The 19,444-nt window shown below is 40.0% G+C and overlaps 1 protein-coding gene across 2 annotated transcripts in view; it reads left to right on the top strand.

Annotated features, from left to right (window-relative positions):
• Nucleotides 1-14,556: 14,556 nt before the first annotated feature.
• The window catches only part of OBI1 (ORC ubiquitin ligase 1), a 42,533-nt gene continuing 37,645 nt past the window's right edge, over nt 14,557-19,444 (top strand). The window contains exons 1-2 of one of the 2 annotated variants that reach the window (XM_087435954.1): nt 14,620-14,703; nt 18,822-18,941. Coding sequence is in view for 1 of the 2 variants with exons in the window: in XM_004423096.3 (XP_004423153.1) it covers nt 14,632-14,703 (72 nt within the window). In the remaining variant the exon portion in view is untranslated. Of the gene's footprint in view, nt 14,704-18,821; nt 18,942-19,444 lie in introns of both variants that reach the window. The other variant, XM_004423096.3, reaches the window with a different exon arrangement.

Genomic DNA, 19,444 nt, shown 5'->3' on the forward strand with positions numbered 1-19,444 from the left:
CTACTATGTGTCTCAGGCTTGGCCTGCAAGGCCTGATGCCCCAGTGCTTAGCCTTGCAGATTTCATGTCACTCTTCCTGGTACTGAGCACGCTTGTCTTGTTGTTAGCAGCGGCTGGCCAGTGGGTGCTGTCAGCTGCAGCTGTTTCCCAGCTGTTTACAGCAGAGCTACCTTGCTTCAGGCTGAGCTTCTGCGCTTTGTCCAGCCACCTGGTCTGATTTCTTCCACCTATCCTCTATAAATCTAATGATGATTAAGTTTTGATGCTATTGGGAGTACCATAAAGTCTGATATTCTCCTTAAGAGTCGAATCACAGTTTTGTGGCCCCCAGAGTGGTGCTAGGCATTCCTTTTGGCCTAAATTTGCCCTAAGATTATGTCATACAGCCCAGGAGGCATATCTGGCCCCTAATTTTGCATCCTAGGTTTATTCCAGAGCTTTCTGAACCCTTGGATTCACTCTGGGGGCACTCCTGTTTATTTGTTTTGCTATTCAAAGGGCATGTGTCTTTTTATTCCTAAAACGACCAGAGCCCTGATGAGAGTGAATGCCATAATCTCACTCATCCTCAACCTCATTCACCAAGACCTCCCCTTAGCAAATCCAACCATTTTTCTAAGTCCAGACCAAGTCATTCTCGCTCCAGGAAATCTTTCAATATTCTAGCCTATAGAGATTTATCTCTCTTATTCCTGGCTTCACGCAGCACATATAATATTCTCCCTTTTTATTCCACAATCCAATCCATTTTATACACTGTTGCTAGGTTAGATTTTCTGAGGAATAACTCTGATCATACACTCCCTTGCCCAGAAGTTTCTATTGGCTCCGAAGAGCTTACAAAGCAAGTCCAAAGTCATGGAGACCTCCACCACTCTGGCCTCAGCCCATCTGATTGGCCTCTCTATTGCTGCCCTTACCCAGCTTAGGCTCCCACTAAACGGAACTGTGGGCTGCTCCTAAATGCTTCTCTATTTTGATAACTTAGCTTATGCTGTCACCTCCACCTAGAATACCCTTCTCCCATACTCCATATGTCTACATATGGCAAGCTCAAATGGTGTTTTTCTATGAAGTCTTTTATACCCACTTAAAATAATCTTTCCCACCAACCAATTCCCATTGCCACATATTTGAATCTCTCTTAAGACTCTTGCTATCTTATTCCTTTTTAGGAGTTATTCCGTATAAGTATTCTCCCCCTGCTGAACTACAAGTGCCTTAAGAATAGGTAGAGTTCATATTTGATTTATCTTTGTTTATAGTTTCTTGAATATAGTAAGAGCTTAATAAACAATCCTTTCCAAGACAAGGTCAATCTTGTCCTCCAAACTCAGACAGCTGGGCCAGAATTCGTGAGAAGAGAGGAATTTGAGTCTTTGTCCCAATGTTTGTTAGTTTTGTGTCCTAGGGTAAGCCACTTAGCTTCAGTTTACTGAAATATAAAACTGAAATAATAGCATCTTTTCAATCTGCTCATTGGGTCATTATGATGAGCTAATCAGGTAATGTATTGAAAGTACTTTGAAAACTGCAAAATCCTTCACAAGTCTTACATTCCTCAAAGTTAACATCCGGCATATGCTTTTGGAGTACATACATTTTTATGCATTGCATCTAAAAGTTTTAGGCATATAGAACCATTATAAAATTAGAGTAACTCAGTGACATCTCATCTAGTACCTGTAAGGCCAGAGAAGCTTGGGAACTTGCCCCTAAATAGTGTCAGAGACACAACTATAAGGATGCCTGACTCCCAGTCTTGTGCTATTTCCTTTAAGGCATGTATAGTAGACACTCAGAAATACTTGCTGAACCAAATAGACTCTGTGACATTTTGACTTAAAGTTCAAAAGGCATTATGGATTGAGGTTCCTTTTAGGATGTACATGACTGAGAAAATAATATTGAGACAGTGGTTAGGAGCACATGCTCTATGTCCCACCATAACATAATTGTCCTATCTTGGGCAAGGTCTCAAAATCTCTCTGAGCCTCTGCCAGAACATAAACTCTAAGGGGGTGGGGACTTTGTCTTTTATTCATTGCTGTGTACCCAAACCTAGATCAGTGCCTGGCACATAGTATGTGTTCAATATGTGTTCGTTAAATGAGCAAATTAGCCTCAGTTTTCTCAAAAGTAAAATAGTAACAATCTTATAGCATTGTACTGTAAATTAAATGAACAGAAGCACTTAAAGTTTTTAACAGTGACCGGAATCTAGTAAGTGGAATCCAGTAAGCTGGCCCTTATTACTATCCTGAAAACAAATCTCTCATCATTCCTTCAAGTTGGGGCTGAGTCGGGGGGGAGCTCCAAAACAATGGGTTCTCTAACCTAAACACCCAATCTTGGTTACTGGGGATTGCAAATCTAGAGAGGATTAGAAAGCATATTCTGGCAGATGTTGATTGCTCAGAGATGCCTCTACCAAACCAAGCATTATCACTGAAGATCAGAACTTGGAATGACTAGAGACAAACAGAAATAGAGAACAAAAGCTGGAGAACAAAACACTCAACTAAAGAACAGAAAATGCTTGCTGATGCTGTGCTCTAACATTATATGCCAATTTTTTTCATAAACGAAAGAAACACCTTTTTCCTACCAAATGTCTCAAAAATCTAATGAAGAAGAAAACATAAAAATAAGGCAATAGTAGGGTGTCTAAATTACACTCTTTTATATTAAAGGGATGTCTTATTAAATGCCACATTTACACCCACAGCTGCAGACCAGTCATAAAATCAGTTGTGCATGTTAACTTCCTTTTTCACAAATATTCACACATAGCAAATTAAAACATAGTTTATCAAATATTTAGGTCAAATGAAAGCAACAATGCATAACATAGAAGGATAACCAATATTCAAATAATATAATAAAATATAATTAACAATAATATTGGCCGTGACATAATTTGATATACCTTTGAGGATCCCAAGGCATCTAAAGATCCTTCAGAGTCATAGAATTATTGTTAATAATTCCAGTTATCCTCAACAAAATATTAGCAAATCAAATATAATACATTAAAAGGATCATACACCACAATCAAGTGTGATTTACTCCAGGAATGCAAGGATGGTTCAACATCTGCAAATCAATCAATGTGATACACCACATTAATAAAATGAAGAATAAAACCCATATGATCATCTCAATAGATGCAGAGAAAGCATGTGACAATATTCAGCATCCATTTATGATTTAAAAAACTCTCAATAAAATGGGTATAGAAGGAAAATACCTCAACATTATGAAGGCCGTATATGACAAACCCACAGGTAACATTGTACTCAATGGTAAAAAACTGAAAGCTATCCCTCTAAGAATAGGAACAAGACAAGGATGCACACTGTCACCACTCTTATTCAATATAGTATCAGAAGTCCTAGCCAGAACACTTAGGCAAGAAAAAGAAATAAAAGGTATCCAAATTGGAAAGGAAGAAGTAAAATTCAATATTTGCAGATGACATAATTTTATATATTAAAAAACTCTAAAGAGTTCACAAAAAAACTATGAGAAATAATTAGCAAATACAGTAAAGTTGCACAGTACAAAATCAATATACAAAAATCAGTTGCATTTCTATACACTAACAACAAACTAGCAGAAAGAGAAATCAAGAATACAATCTCACTTACAACAAAAATAATAAAATACCTAGGAATAAATTTAACCAAGGAGATGAAAGACCTATACATTGAAAACTACAAGACATTGCTGAAAGAAATTGAAGAAGAAACAAAGTAATAGAAAGATATTCCATGCTTATGGATTGGAAGAATGAATATAGTTAAAATGTCCATATTATCTAAAGCAATCTACAGATTCAATGCAATCCCTATCATAGTCCCAATGACATTTTTCATGGAAATAGGAATAAAAACCCTAAAATTTATATGGAACAACAAAAGACTCTGAATAGCCAAGGCAATCCTGAGGAAAAAAAATGAAACTGGAGGTATTACACTCCCTGATCTCAAAGTATACTACAAAATATAGTAATCAAAACAGTACAGTACTGGCAGAAAAACAAACACACAGATCAATGGAACAGAATTGAGATCCCAGAAATAAACCCACACATTTATGGACAACTAATTTTTGACAAGGTAGCCAAGAACATACAATGGAGAAACAAAATTCTCTTGAATAAATGATGTTGGGAAAACCAGACAGCCACATGCAAAAGAATGAAAGTAGACCATTATCTAACACCATACACAAAAATTTAAAATGGATCAAAGACCTGAATTTAAGACCTGAAACCATAAAAGTCCTAGAAGACAACATAGGCAGCACGGTCTTTGACATCAGTCTTAGCAATATCTTTTTGGAAATGTCTCCTCAGCCAAAGGAAACAAAAGCAAAGATGAACAAATGGAACTACATCAAACTAAAAAGCTTCTGCACGGCAAAGGATACCATCAACAAAATGAAAAGACAGCTTACCAATTGGGAGAGGATATTTGAAGATCATATATCCAATAGGGGGTTAATATCCAAAATCTATAATGAATTCATACAACTCAACAACAAAAACAAACAACCTGACTAAAATAATGGGCAGAGGATCTGAACAGACATTTTTTCAAAGAAGGTATACAGACGGCCAACAAGCACATGAAAAGATGTTCAATACTATTAATTGTTAGGGAAATGCAAATCAAAACCACAATGAGATATCACCTTGCACCAGTCAGAATGGCTATTATGAGAAAGGCAAGAAATAACAAGTGTTGGACAGGATGTGGAGAAAAGGGAACCCTTGTACTCTTCTGGTGGGAAAGTAAATTGATGCAGCCACTATGGAAAACAGTATGGAGGTTCCTCAGAAAATTAAGAATAGAACTACCATATGATCTAGCTTTTCTACTTCTGGATATTTACCTAAAGAACACAAAAACACTGATTCGAGAAGATATGTGCACCCCTATGTTCATTGCAGCATTATTTACAATAGCCAAGACTTGGAAACTACCTATGTGCCCATTGACAGATGAATGGACAAAGAAGATATGGTGTATATATATACAATTGAATACTACTCAGCCTTAAAAAAAGATGAAATCTTCCCATTTACAACAACATGGGTGGACCTTGATGGTATTATGCTAAGTGAAATAAGTCAGATGGAGAAAGACAAATACCATATGATTTCACTCATACATGGAAGATAAAAAAAAACAACCACCACCACCACAAACAAACACACAGATACAGAGAATAGATTGGTGGTTACCAGAGAGGAAGGGGGTGGGGGGAGGGTAATTATGGGAGATTAAATGGCGAAAGTATGGGAGATTAAAGCCCCAAGTCAAATACATCTATGTAGAATCTGGGACAGTGGGAAAGGACAGAACTTTGGGTTGAAAACGCCCCTCAGTTCTCTCTTAATCTCTCTCTCTCCTTCTTCTTTCCTTCTTTCCTTCCTTCCTTATTATCATTGTTTCTTAAACCCAATAGTTTCTTCATAGAACAATTAGGAAGATGTCCATGAAGCCAGGAATAGATACACAGATAATTAAACAGATGTGTCTATTTATCACAAGTGCGCACATGCACACATACACGCACACGCACACACACACTCACACTCCCCTCTTATTTTCTTTAAAGATAGCCATGTTGTCACAGGTTGGGTTCTCTGGGAAGAAGACTCTAAGACAGAGTTGAATGTGCAGGGGGTTTGTCAGGAAGCGCCTTCATGGATCAACACCTGTGGAAGGTAGGAGGCAGAGGTAGGATTGGGCAAAAGAAGAAGTCAAGCTGAGATGCAGGCCCATCAACACCTCAGCAGATTCCACAGGGAGTTCTAGAGCTGAATGGCTCATCAGAGTCGTCCTTTATTGACCTGAAATGGCCCAGCCTTTATATCTCTCCCTCCATCACTTATCTGATGTGGGCCAGCCTAGGAAGGATATGACCTTGGTTGAGACAGTTTTCCATAGCTGAGGCAAACCCAAGGGGCTGAGAGCTGAAGGATGTCTGCTGGCAATACTCTCAACAGCTGAGGCAACAAGATCCCTCGAAAGGGAGAACGGAGTGGTTTACCTCTATGCCTATCACACATGTAGTCCCAAGAAAGGGCTAGCCTGTGCTCTATGGGCACACACAGACACTATACAGATGCTCACACAAAATAAGCATTTAGAGGGCAGGGCTGTTGTAGTGGTGAGGATGGGCTAAGATTTGTGACTATAAAACACCATTCCAAAATCTCAGTGGCTTATAATAACAAAGACATTTCTAGCTCATGTTTCAAGTCTGTTGCACACGGTCTGAGGTTCTGCTCTACGCTATCTTCACTGTAGGACCCAGAATTAGAGAAGAGCTGCCACTGAAGACTTCCAGTACCCTTGGCAAAAGAAAAAGAGGTGTGAGGAAGCAAGCATGGGCTCTTACAGCTTCAGCGTGGAAGAGATCTATGTTACTTCTGCTCACATTTCATTGGCCAAAGAAAGTCACCTGATCAGGCCCAACTTCAACGGGACAATAAAATATAATCTCCCAGGAAGGGGAGGGGAAGCTGATTTTGGTGATATGATTTACCACAGTTACATTAATCTCAAGGAACACTCTAGCAAGACTAATAACAATTCCACAAATCCTCCACTTAAGTTCACGAAGTGCAGAAATGGTGTACGTTATCATTAAAAGTCTGTAACTGCAGAAAGGGAGGTAGGAGATTTGTGGGAAGCACTTAAGGATGGCAGCCGTGGGAGCTATGGCTGGACACAGTAGGCACTCAATCCATTTCTATGAAATTGAATTGAATTTAGGTTTTCATGTGAGTTTCCTTTGAATTTTTAGTTCATTAGACAGATAACCTAGGTAGCACATACTAAAATATATGGTAAAATGATGCATGCTTTGAAGGATTTTTTTTAATGTTGAAACTTTTATGGTTATAAAAGTAGTATTTTTTATAGTTTAAGAAAAGCACAAATAAGAAAAAAACACAAAAAAGAAGAGTCTAAACAAGTATAAGTAGCAAAACATATAAATAAATGGAAATAGGGAGAAAAAAGGGTCTTAGCACAGGTTGCCATAACAAAATACAATAGACCAGGTGAATTAAACAATAGAAATGTACTTTGTCACAGTTATGAGACAGGAAGTCCCAGATCAGAGTGCCAGATCTGGTCAGGTTCTGGTAAGAGTTCTTTTCCTGGCTTGCAGACAGCCTCTGTCTTGCTATGTCTACCCATGAGGGGTGTGTGTGTGTGTGTGTGGAGAGACAGAGAGAAAGATGGAGAGAGAGAGACAGAGACAAAGAGAGAGAGAGATACAGGTAGAGAGAAAAAAAAGAGAGAGAGCTCTTTTTCTTCTCACATGGCCACAGTCCTATTGGATTAGAGCCCCACTTTTATGACCTCATTTCATTTTAACTACCTCCTTAAGACCCTATCTCCAGACACAGTCACATTGAGGGTTTGGGCTACAACATATGAATTTTGGGGAGACACAAGTCAGTCCATACCAAGAAGTATAAACAAAAATGAAAATAAATCATATCCCCCAAAGTTATTAGATCAGGAGAGACTAGGTTATGCTATGGTAACGCATCTTAGTCCCTTATAATAACAAAGGTTTAGTTCTCTTTCGGGCTACCTGCCTATCAAGAGTCAACAGGGGGCTCTGTTCCATATTGCTTCACTTTGGAACTGAAACTAATGGAGAGGGAACCATCTTAAATGTTACTGGTCACCATGGCAGAGGGAAAGAGAGCTCTCAACAACCTCGAAGAGGCAATGAAATGCTCCAGGCAAGAGGTAACCACATTACTTCTACTTGCATCTTATTTGCCAAACTAGACTCAGAGCCCCCCACAGACAGGGGGACCAGGCAGGGCAGACCAACCATGTGCTCAGGAGGCAAGGAATTGGACATCATTGTATTCACGGCTACTGTTACAGGTTGAATTGTGTCCCTCCAAAATTTATATGTTGACGTCCTAACCCCCATTACCTCAGAATGTGACCTTCTTTGGAAATAAGGTCATCACAGATGTAATTAATTAAGTTAAGAGGAGATCATACTGAAGTACTGTGAACCCCTAACCTAATATGACAGTTGTTCTTATAAAAAGAGGAAATTTGGACACAGATATGCACACAAGGAGAACACCACGTGAAGATGAAGGCAGAGATTGGAGTGATGCTTCTACAAGCCAAGAAATGCCTAAGATTGCCAGATAACCACCAGAAGCTTGGGGAGAATCATAGAACAGATACTTCCTCACAGCCCTTAGAGGGAACCAACTCAGCTGACACCTTGATCTCAGACGCCCAGCCCCTAGAACTATGAGACAATAAATTTGTACTGGTTAAGCCACCCAGTTTGTGGTAGTTTGTTATGGCAGCCCTTGCAAACAAACACAGCTCTTATAGTAATATTTGTTCACTGCAAAAAAATTCCAGTTACACTGTTAATTTATGGTGAATTAGAGTGCCTATTTGCTGACACCCTTGCCCCACTGGATATCTTCTCTAGTCACAGGAGCTTAACTCTAATAAAATCGCCGTGCCTTCTTTACTAAGCCATGCTGAGGATTGAGAAGACTGGATAAGAGTACCCGGATAACCATGATTTGATCATTAAATTACCACAACTTCAAAATTGTTTTGTGCATGTGATAGTTCTAAAGTGATCACATAATTTCGTGTCTTCTTTAATGGCAATCAGACCCAGCTACTTGGAACAAGTCCACTGGCCCTGTGGAGGCCACTTCAAGCCCTAGGACTAGAAGGGCAGCACTCTCTAAGGGAGGGGAATGAAGTCAGTCGAAGCAGTTGGTGGAGTAAGGGTGAAGAAAAGGTGCTTTTACGCTATGATCCCCCAGCTGTTTCTGAGAAAGTATACTTCATTACCTTTCTGTGATGTGGATGCTCCTTTCCCTCTAAGTTGAGTTGAAATGCTATATAGCAGAAAAGGCCATCTCCCAGCTTACCCCACAGGGCTCCCGTCAGTGGCCCTGCTATTCTAGACAGATCCTACTATTTCTTGCAAAGAAACATAAGTTTATATGATGGTTTGAAAATCTCATTCTTAAGTAAGAACACACACACACACACACACACACACACACATGTTCTTTCTAATCTAAGAACAGCTCAAATAAATTAATACACATTCTAAAATGGTGATATGGAAATAGAGATAGAAAGAGCCAGAGACATAGAGTTAAAGAGGGGATAGACTGCCAATCAGTTAGCTGTTATTTGCTGAGATCCACTGTGTGCTCAGCACTGTGCACCTATGAATAATGCAGGATTCCCCATGTGCAGGGACCTTCAGTCTAGTTAGCGAGAGATTTTTCAAAAATGTAGAGCCCAGTAGAGGTTATATGCCTCTGTGTATGGCTGAGTTAGGTGCTCTCTCTCTCTACACCTGCAGGAATTAACTCACTATAAAATTGGTGGCTTACTCATATATTTGCCTTCCTGCATTTAGACTGTAAACGTCACCAGGACAGGTCTAGACCTGTCTTTCAACTTTTTAGCTTTAGCATTTGTCACAGTGCTTGACCTACAGTAGATGTTAAATAAGGTTTTGTAGAATAAATTTATGAGGTACAAAATTGGTTGATACAGATAAGTGATAATGTATTTGGAAGGGAAAGGGATTATGAGGAGGCTGGAGCAGACAGGAAAAGCATCATGAAAGATATGAAACTTAAGACTTGGTTGTAATGAACGGCATGAGGGGGAAAAGAAAGAAAATTCACAGATCAAAGAGTTGAGGATGGTGATGTGGGGATATTAAGCCATATCTTAAATAACACTTGTAATAAATGATTCAGCTGCTAAAACAATGACTGAGAGTGTTGAGCATGTAAAGGAGGTGTTGGCGCTTTACCTAAAAGAAGTAAAGCAACTTGGCAAGACTCCTGCCAGCTGCTGAGGACTTCATGGCTAAGTGCAGAATGCCTTTGTGGGAGAGGTGTCCTCAAGTAGAAGGCAATTATTTATAGAGTTTCAGTAAATAGGATAAAAACAGGGGCCTAGCTTTGAGTTCCTTTGGGAGGATCTCACAATGGAAGGTCTGTTCACACCTAAACTAAAGGCAGGAAGAAAAGGAATGCGCTCTTTCGGGCAACTTAAAGACAAAAGCAACCAGGATCTCGGAGCTGGGTTCCCTATTCTGCTACTTTCGCAAATCCCATAACCTCTTCTTCTTTGTGGTTCCTGTTACACTGTTATTCTCGGAGGTAATATTTCCTTCATTTATTCTCTAGCATTCAACAAACATTTGTGAAGTACCACTTAATCTTAGGTGGGACTAAAATATTCTTTTAAAAATTACCTAATTTAAAACAATCACCCAATTCACAACATTTAAAAATACTTAAAGTTATAAATTGTTGTGTCACAATGCCAAGGGCTAACCAACAATAAGAACATCCAGAAGAGAAATTACTGTAGAAATAGGCATTTTATGATAGGATAGAAGAGTTGGGCTCAGTAGTTTCCTTTATAAAGTGGCTCATCAATAGTACAGAGGCTGGCACATCATTGGTAGTCAATAAAATATTTGTTGAATGAATAAATGCAGGCAGGGATCCTGTTTGTCTGATTTACAGCTGTATACCCAGCCCTAAGACCAGTGCCTGGCACATAAAAAACAGTTAAATATTGGTGGAATGACAAATAACTAATTAAATTTATTTACTTATTCTGCAATCACTTGTATTGTGATTACATACAAATTTGATGTGCAGATTCAGTATTAAAACCTCAACTGCTACTCAAGAGGCCGAGATTTGGTTCCAAGCCAATGCAGCAAAACTTTTCCACTAGAATGTAAGCTCCATGAGACAAAACTTTGTCTGAATTAGTTGTTCCTTAATGATTTTAATAAAAACACATTAAATGAATGAATGCTAAAGTCCAGCAATCTATTATTAAAAAAAAAAAAAAAAACTAATGTGGAAGAAAAACTCAAGTTCCTCTGCTATAGTAACAAGCACCTTTCATGCCACCATCTTGAGACATTTTAGCTCAGAATTCCTAGCCTGTGAGAAGATGGTACCATGCCTGGTCCAGCACCTCTGATTAATTTTTAATCCAACTTTTACGACTTTTCTCAGTGTTAACCATAATCCAAGTGGGGGTATATAAATTTAAAGCAACAACAAAAAATGATTGTCTTTCAGGAATGAAAAATAAATGTAATCTGAAATCAATATTTATGAAGTTGTGATTAATTGACTGATCACCAAATGATTACAAAACGTCTGTCTGCAACATCTACTCAAATTTATTAGCTTTGACCAAAAAAATTAAAAAACAATCTGAACTGGGTCAATGAAAGAATAATGCGTTCCTAATCAATTTTTAATAGCACTTAAGATTTTATATTTTTTTAAACTTGCTTTTAAATAATTTATTATAAAAATGAATCTGATTTAAACAAGGGGTAAAAGGTGTTCCATAGCTATTTGACGGTTTTCTTAGCAAAGAAATTCAATTATGACTGACTTTTTATTACCGAACTACTTTATTAATAATAATACGTCTTGCACTTACACGAAGGCATTGGGCCAAGAATCTCAGAGAGTCCAAGTGAGATCGAGGATTTAGCTCCAATTCTACCATTATCTGGTGGTTTACCTTATCTAGGGCTCAATTTCCTCTGTGAAAGAAACTGTGAAAGAAAAGACCTGCATAAAAACCCCTAAGATCATTTCTAGTTCTAAAAGTTTATAATTCTAAGGATTTAGGAGGTTTTAGCCCATCCCAGGAGCTATACCTGATAGAACTCCTCATGTCACAGGACTTCCCATAAGGCTACTAAGAGTTGAGAAAGATATTACACAGAAAGTCAATGAGCCATGTAATCTTTGTTTTCCTGTTAGAGTAATGGCAGCATTATTTAATGATTTTGGCCAAATAATGTCTATTTAGAAATTGATTTGTCAAAAAAGGAAATCCCCTTCATAGAGCGGAGGGAAGAGATAGTTCCTGGCCTTGAACCGTTTGCATTATTGAAAGCAAAGCCTGTGAATTGGCCTGGAATCAATCTGGACGAAGTGCGAGTCCTAATCAGCCTGTATTGCTAACAATATTATCTAGATGTGTATCTGTGTGTGTGTGTGTGTGTGTGTGTACTTATCCACAAAGCATTAGTGAGCAAAGGTGTGTTTATAGTATGATCCTATTTGTGCTCATGCACACAGTAATATACAAATTAAAATGTTTAAGGATATGCTCTAGAATGTTAATAGTGATTACCACACAGGATAGAGAGGCGAGGCATAAGTATAGAGCAACATTTGCTTATTATATTATATATTTATAAATGGCTTAATTTTCTTAAGATAAGCCTTATTATTTTTACAAGGAGCAAAAAAGCAATAGTCTTCCATTTTGAAGTGAAAAACAAGGAAAGACAATGTTTAAAACAGCCTGGGTCTGTAATAAAGGTAGTTTGTAGCTAAAGAAAATATTACGGTTTGTGGAATAGTCAGTACCAGATACTTGATAAATCAGATACAATCCTTGACCTCAAGAAACAGACAGTCTGTTGTGGGGGCAAATGCATCAACGACCAAATATAATACAATGTGATCAGCGCAGAAATAGCTATGTGGACACAGCACTAAAACAGCACTGAGAAGCTGTGACAATGATCGTAAATGTGGAAAGAGATGTTGGAAATAGTCTAGATTTTAATATTCTACTTAAAATGTAGGTTATGATTTTTAAAATTTATCTTTGCGACTGAGTATTAATGCCAACCACCAGGATGATTCACAGGAAATGAACTTGCCCCAGTAGCAATGGAAAAGTCTTTCTTTCAAAAAATTAACATCTTCCTGCTGCACTGTTTCCAGGGATGCGTGTGCCAGGCAGAACATTCTCAGTCCTACATCCCACTCAGAGGGTGGGAATGACAGGCCCCTAAAATACTCCCTTAGGTATAAGCAAGGTCAGAACCAGGCGAGAGCAGGGAAGAACACAGTATGACAGGGAAAAGGTGAATTTGAATGACAGTGGGTAATGATCTAGAGCTTTCTCATTCTGAAGCCTTGGATCTACAGCCAGGCACGTGAAAGATGCGTTAGCAAAACGTGAATTCTAGACTCCATATAAATATGATTTCGAACAGCCAGGAAATAGTGAAACCAGATGACTTTTATGCCAGGCATTCTGAAAAAATGACCATTAAACTGACAATCAATATGATTGTTTTGCCCAGTCCTCCAATTCTAAGCACATGATGGACTCCATTTCCTAGGATATGAAGTTACTGAACTGTTTGGAAGAATTCTCCCTGTCACTTGTGAGCCAATTTTGAACTGGACTTGGGCTTCTTCAAGTGAATTACTAGCTGCTCCAATATCATTATTGTCTGTTCCTTTTATATACATGATAGTAAGCATACATTGACCTCATTTAACACACACGTGCACACACTTTACCAACGAGGAAGCTAAGAAGCTGAGAGATTAAATAAATTGTCTGAAGCCAGCAGAGCCAGGAAGTTGTTCCGGCAGGGATTTCTACCCTCTCAGTCCACGTCCAGAACCCGTTTCTTTTAACTACGAGACTGCTTCTTGTGATTATACTGCCTCTTTTTCCAAAAGATTAGTAAAAGTAATTCCATTGGTTTTGTTTCTAAATCTCCCTACTCACAGATTGTATTTGTTTGCATAAATTGATTACATTGGCTCTTCCTCACTTAAAGTGAGTTACAGTTAAATTCCAAATCTGTTACACTCAAGATTCATTTAGGAACTTTTCGAGTTTTTCTTTTCATTGGTAGGAAATGCTAACTTACAAACTCACTCGTCCGGAGTTCAACAGCACAGCAGTACGTATCATATCCAGCCATGCACCTGAAAGGCAGGCTTTAAAGGTTCGTGCCAAGTGCTTTCGGGGAATGTGGATGGCTCGCACTATTTGCAGCTTTCTCACTCGTGGGTGTAAATCACAGTCTGTGGCTCCAACCCTTAAGTCTCTTTTAGATAGAAACTACAGAAGGGCCAACTGTGAAAGCCTGTCTTCAGGAAAAGCTGCGATTAAATGTATCCAAAACGTCTCGGAAACAGATAAAGAGACACCCACTGTTTGTGGTTTTTAAGTGACATACATCATTTAAGAATGGCAACAGAGCTGAGACCGGCAGAAAGCTGTTTTGAAAAATTAAAATGTATAGATAACGTCTTTTCTTTTCCTGTTTTGACTGCGTCACATGTCTGCAGACTGTTCAAGGTTTAATCTTTAGGGGGAAAACTCTTCCCCAACCCCACCCTCCCGGAAAGATTGAGGGATTTAAGATAGCCTTTCCGCATCTTCCTGTTTTCTCTCCGCTATTACTCTTCCATTTACGCTTTTAAGATCCTCGATGCCTGTAGTAAACCGCCTTCCTTCCCATTCTCAGCAATCTTGCAGCTCCCGAACAGGGAAAGTTTTTTTTAAAAATGAAAGCAAGGAAGGAAGGAAGGAAGGAAGGGAAAAGCCTTGGCGACCGCGCGTTTCGAAAGCGCGTTTTCGTTTCCTTTCCCGGCGGGCTGTGGCCCTGCCGGGCTGCCGTAGCCGGCCTCGCGTGGCCCCAGTCGCGGCGAGGAGCCGCGGTCGGCGGGACTTCCGTGTTGGCGGGATTCTGAACGCTGCCATGGCTCAGACCGTGCAGAACGTTACATTGTCGCTCACTCTGCCCATCACGTGCCACATTTGCTTGGGGAAGGTAATGGGTGATTCTGGGCACAGCTACGAAATGGGGTCGGGTGTGAAGTCGCTCGCCGGAGCCGAGGGCGGTCTCCGAGTGTGGCGGGGACGGGGCGTGAGGGGCCGAGATGGGTGAAGACGCCAGCCCACGTTCTCCTCAGGCGGCGGGAGGCCGCGTCCTGGGGGACGGACGGAGCGCGCCGTGATTAATGGGTTCATCTGTGAGCCTTTTGAAGGAGGATGACAGCAGCCTTGGGCTGAAGGGAGGGCGGCGAGGCCACTCTGCCACCGCCGGCGGCCTCGCCCGGCCGACTCCAGCGTCGGAGGAGGCCTGGTCAGAAGCGAATGCAGCCCCTGTGCAGCCCCGTCCGGCGTGCAGTGAAGTCCATTAAAGCACATTTCCTGGGAGCCTAGCCTAAGGTTCCTCCGTCCCCTGCACAACCAGGGTGTTCCTGTTCTTGGGCCTGCAGTGCTAGTTGGGGGGTCTTTTCTATTTCCAAGATCCTTTCCTTTGCTGCACCCGGCCTTGAGAGAGGCCCTTGCTCTGGGTTCCAAATTTGAAAAGTAAATAGTACTTGCCCCTGAATGGTGTTTAGAATGAGAGGTATGGTCTTGAATTCCAAGAATGGATCAGTCAGGAGACAGAATATCCTCTCTTTGTGATGCAAGAGGTGCTTAATGTGTTCCTCAAACAAGGTGGAGAAAGTAGTTCTGAATTAGAAATGGTTTTGAATGTTCTAATGCATTCGTCTCTTCCATTTCCCTTTGTGCCTCCTATTCGTGGGTTTTTTTTTTTTTGGTGAGGAAGATCAGCCCTGAACTAACATCTATGCTAATCCTCCTCTTTTTGCTGAGGAAGACTGGCTCTGAGCTAACATCTATTGCTAGTCCTCCTCCTTTTTTTCCCCAAAGTGCCAGTAGACAGTTGTATGTCATAGTTGCACATCCTTCTAGTTGCTGTATGTGGGACGCGGACTCAGCATGGGCGGAGAAGCGGTGCTGTGGTGCGCGCCCAGGATCCGAACCCGTGCTGCCAGTAGCGGAGCGTGTGCACTTAACTGCTAAGCCACAGGGCTGGCCCTCCCATGGGTTTTTAAAAGAGCTTTTCTTTACCGTGTAGATGAACAAGGGAGAAGATACTGTGAACAATCAGATTTTTTTTCTACCCTGAATTGTCTTTACATTTGTGGTGTGTGTGTTTACCCCCACATGCAGTCTGAAACTACAGCCACAGGCTTAAAATTGGGAGATACAAACTTCATAGAGCAGGCATTTGAGTACCAGCCAATACATTCATCTGCCTTAGGTGTTTGGGGTTCTCTGCGAATTTCCTGACTTCAAGAAGTAGTAGGAAGTCAGGCTTGGAAGCAACTGATAACTCTTGATACCCGTCAGGATGAAATGCCAAGGAAATAGCAAATGTGCTATGAGAGCACGTAGGGGATGGCTTGATCAATTCTGACTGGAGAGATCAAGGATGGCCTTGTGGAGGGTGGTATCTGCTACCACTGCCTACATACATAGCTGGGAGGAGGAGGAGATGATGATTCTGTTTGCTACAGTCTACATTTGGCTCCTGACATGAAGTTTCCACAAGTATGTATTAAATTGTGGGTGGCTTTCCTCCCAACAGTAGGCTTAAAGGCTGTTAAAAATATCCTTGGGAAATAATTTTCACTTGGTCTTAGTTGTACATATTATATCTAGTTTCCATTAGTTAATAGGCTGTCTTTTGCAATTGTGTTGAAAATGTGTTCTGCCTGGTTGGTTTTCCATATCTACACTTTTTGTGTTTAACCAAAATGATACCTAATAGGATATAGTGATTTGCAGATTACAGAATGCTTTTGTGTGCATTTAGTTATTTCCTTTACTCCTGTCATCAGTGCTGTGAAATAGATAGGTCTGGTTTCCTGATTTTTTTTAATAAGAAGACTAAGGCTTAGAGTCTCTGGTATTTGAACCTCTGTTGTTACCACGTGTGTCTTCAGTAGATTACTTCCTAAAAACGCACTTCAGCTAATCCATGACAACAGACACTTTCAGTGTCTTTTATTTTTCTTATATTGGTTAGCTGTATTCTAAAATTAAATCTGATAATAAAAGATTAACAATTTATAAAGAGGCATTTTTTTCTGTCTACTATGGAGACAGAAAGGTGAGGTGGTTGAGGGCCAGAGTTCTATGTTCAGACTGCGTAAGTTCAAATCTAGGCTCTTCCACTTACTAGTTATATGACCTTATACAAGTTACTTAACCTCTCTCAGAGCAGTTTCCTTATCTGTAAAATGGGAACAGTAGTAGTATCAACACCCATCCTTGTGTTTTGGGGAGGATTAAATGAAGTAATTCATACACAGTGCTTATCGTAAAGTCTGGCACATAATAATCTTCAATAAATGTTAACCTTTACTGTGGGCATGGAAGCAGGCCCTCAAACTGAGGAAACTAGTCTTTTCCAGTAACTGTTCTTCCCAGTTGCTTTGTGAGGCCAGCGCACTCACTAGATGATGATTTGCAGTCCCAAGAGAGTGAGACCTGTTTGTTCTGGAAATTGCCTCAGTACATCCAGGGGTTTTAACTGGTTCCATATGACTGTTGTCTTTTGTATAATTAAAGCAAATCTAATCTGCTTGTGCTACTCACCCTCCCCCACACACCCGTATTTGTGGGGTACTGGGGATGGCATGGCCTGAAGTACACCGTGTTCGCAATGTCACTTCTACCTCCTTGACATACAGCACGTCTGGCCACTTCTGAGATCTGCCTTAAAGTTCTTCCTGCCTAGCCCTGTTCCAGATAACCATTCTTGTGCTGCCCTCACCATTTGTCCCCAAAATCTCGCCATCAGCCATCTTCTCTTTTGTGATTGTTCAACAGAATTAGGGGCCATTACCGCCCCCCAATATATATATATACACACACACATATGTAACCTTAAAAAAGATAGGGGTGGGGGAGACCTTAAATTTGAAGAGATAAGATAGATGCTGATTGGGATGGGGGTTGGGGAAGAATGGAGAGAAAAGAAGTAGTGGAGATAGCCGAAGTATGCACCTGGTTGGTGCTTTGTCTTCTGAATACAAATGTACTTAAAATTGGAAAGTTTAGACATTTTGCATTTACTACTTCCGTCTGTACCTCAGTCTTAACGGTGGATTCTCTCTGCCCAATAATGTTTAGCAACCTTGCCAGTTTTGTAGTAAGAGCTCTATGTGGCCTGAAGAAGTTAGCTACACATCCTGTGGGATGATTTATGTATAACACATTTTCTTGCCTATTCCTCAGTTTTTCTCATGCCTTGAACTAGTGGGCCAGCACACAGAAATTTAGGAATGATCTAGCCCAGGATATCTGTTAAGTGACATTTTGGTCTGCCACCAGAATGCTACAGACCAGTTTATCTCTAGATAAGTCCAGGCATTTCTCTCTTCACTTAGGATTCAAGCTGTGAAACCAAATTGTTGTTGCATGTAATACTTTTATTGACTGTGTCTGCATTTTGCCATGAGTGACAGCCGAATGTGACCCACAGTTAGTTTTATGAAAGGATGAAGCAGGTTCTTGAGAGAAGTGCCAAGCAACTAGACTTCTAATGCTATTTAACATTAATATATCATATTCAGTTATTCCTTGAGTGTGAGTCTAGTTAGAGGAACCACACTTTAAGATAAATATAAATAAACTAGAGTATTTTGAAATCATTTGGAAAGGAGTTGAAATTGAGGTTGGAATATAGGTGGAATGGAATAGTGTTGGAATGAATGGACAGGATTGTGAATCTTTAAATAATTAAAATATTTTTCATTTGGAAGGGAATCAAGCTTTGTCTAGCTCCACAATATTAACATTTGTACTTAGTATAAGGGCAAGCTTTCTGGCTGAAATAATCAGAAATGAAATTAGCTGCTTTAGGATGTGGGGTCTCCATCTCTTGAAGTGTCCAGTAATAGGATGGACTGTTTCCTGCTACGAATGCTATGGAAAGGATCCCTTCTTTCAGGGAGGACTTCTTGCTTTCCTTCCCACCCATATTGTTGATTAACAGTGTTGAAAAGATAGGGCTAGGGACAAAGCCTTATGCAAGTTAGAGTCCTTACTCTAGGTTGACTAAATTCATTAATCATTGTTCACCAGGGGCTGTTGATTGGCCAGCAAGTCATCCATCTCAGTCTGTTGAATCCTCGTTTGAATCCTGATTGCCTCTCACTGCCCAGGAGTGGATTTAAGAACCAGTCTTGTACATAATTGTCGCAAGTAATTTGATTCGAAAAAAGCCATATGGAGTACAAGTTTTACATTTTTCTCTCTTTTCCAGATTAAAATAAGTTTAAAGAGTGCACTTTCAGAAGTGTAACAATATTGTATTTTTACATACTTAGAGTATAATAAAAAAATTAACTCAAAAAAGTATTGATGTATTTTAATAATTTTCAAGGTTGGTATGTAATAGCTGACATAGTTACTTCACAAATAAGATTCCAGTTTATCCTTAAAGCATTCTAGACAGGGATGAAGGTGGGGGAGGGGAGATGTATTATCTCTCCTTTTACCTAGACAGAAATGGGGACCCAGACCAGTAGGCATTAAGTAACTTAGTTCTTAGGATCACACAGTTTTAAAGTTCTAAGATCTAAATTCGGGCCCAGAGCCAAGGATTTCTTAAAACATAGCAAGAGCAATCCAGGAATTTTATTTTGAAAAGCTTCCAAATTCCCAAAGTTGACTGGGAGGGCCCATACTACAGTCATTTCTATGCC

The sequence above is a fragment of the Ceratotherium simum genome, chromosome 10 (assembly GCF_057802395.1).
Source record: "Ceratotherium simum simum isolate JZ-2026a chromosome 10, ASM5780239v1, whole genome shotgun sequence".
In the NCBI taxonomy this organism is placed as follows: Eukaryota; Metazoa; Chordata; class Mammalia; order Perissodactyla; family Rhinocerotidae; genus Ceratotherium; species Ceratotherium simum.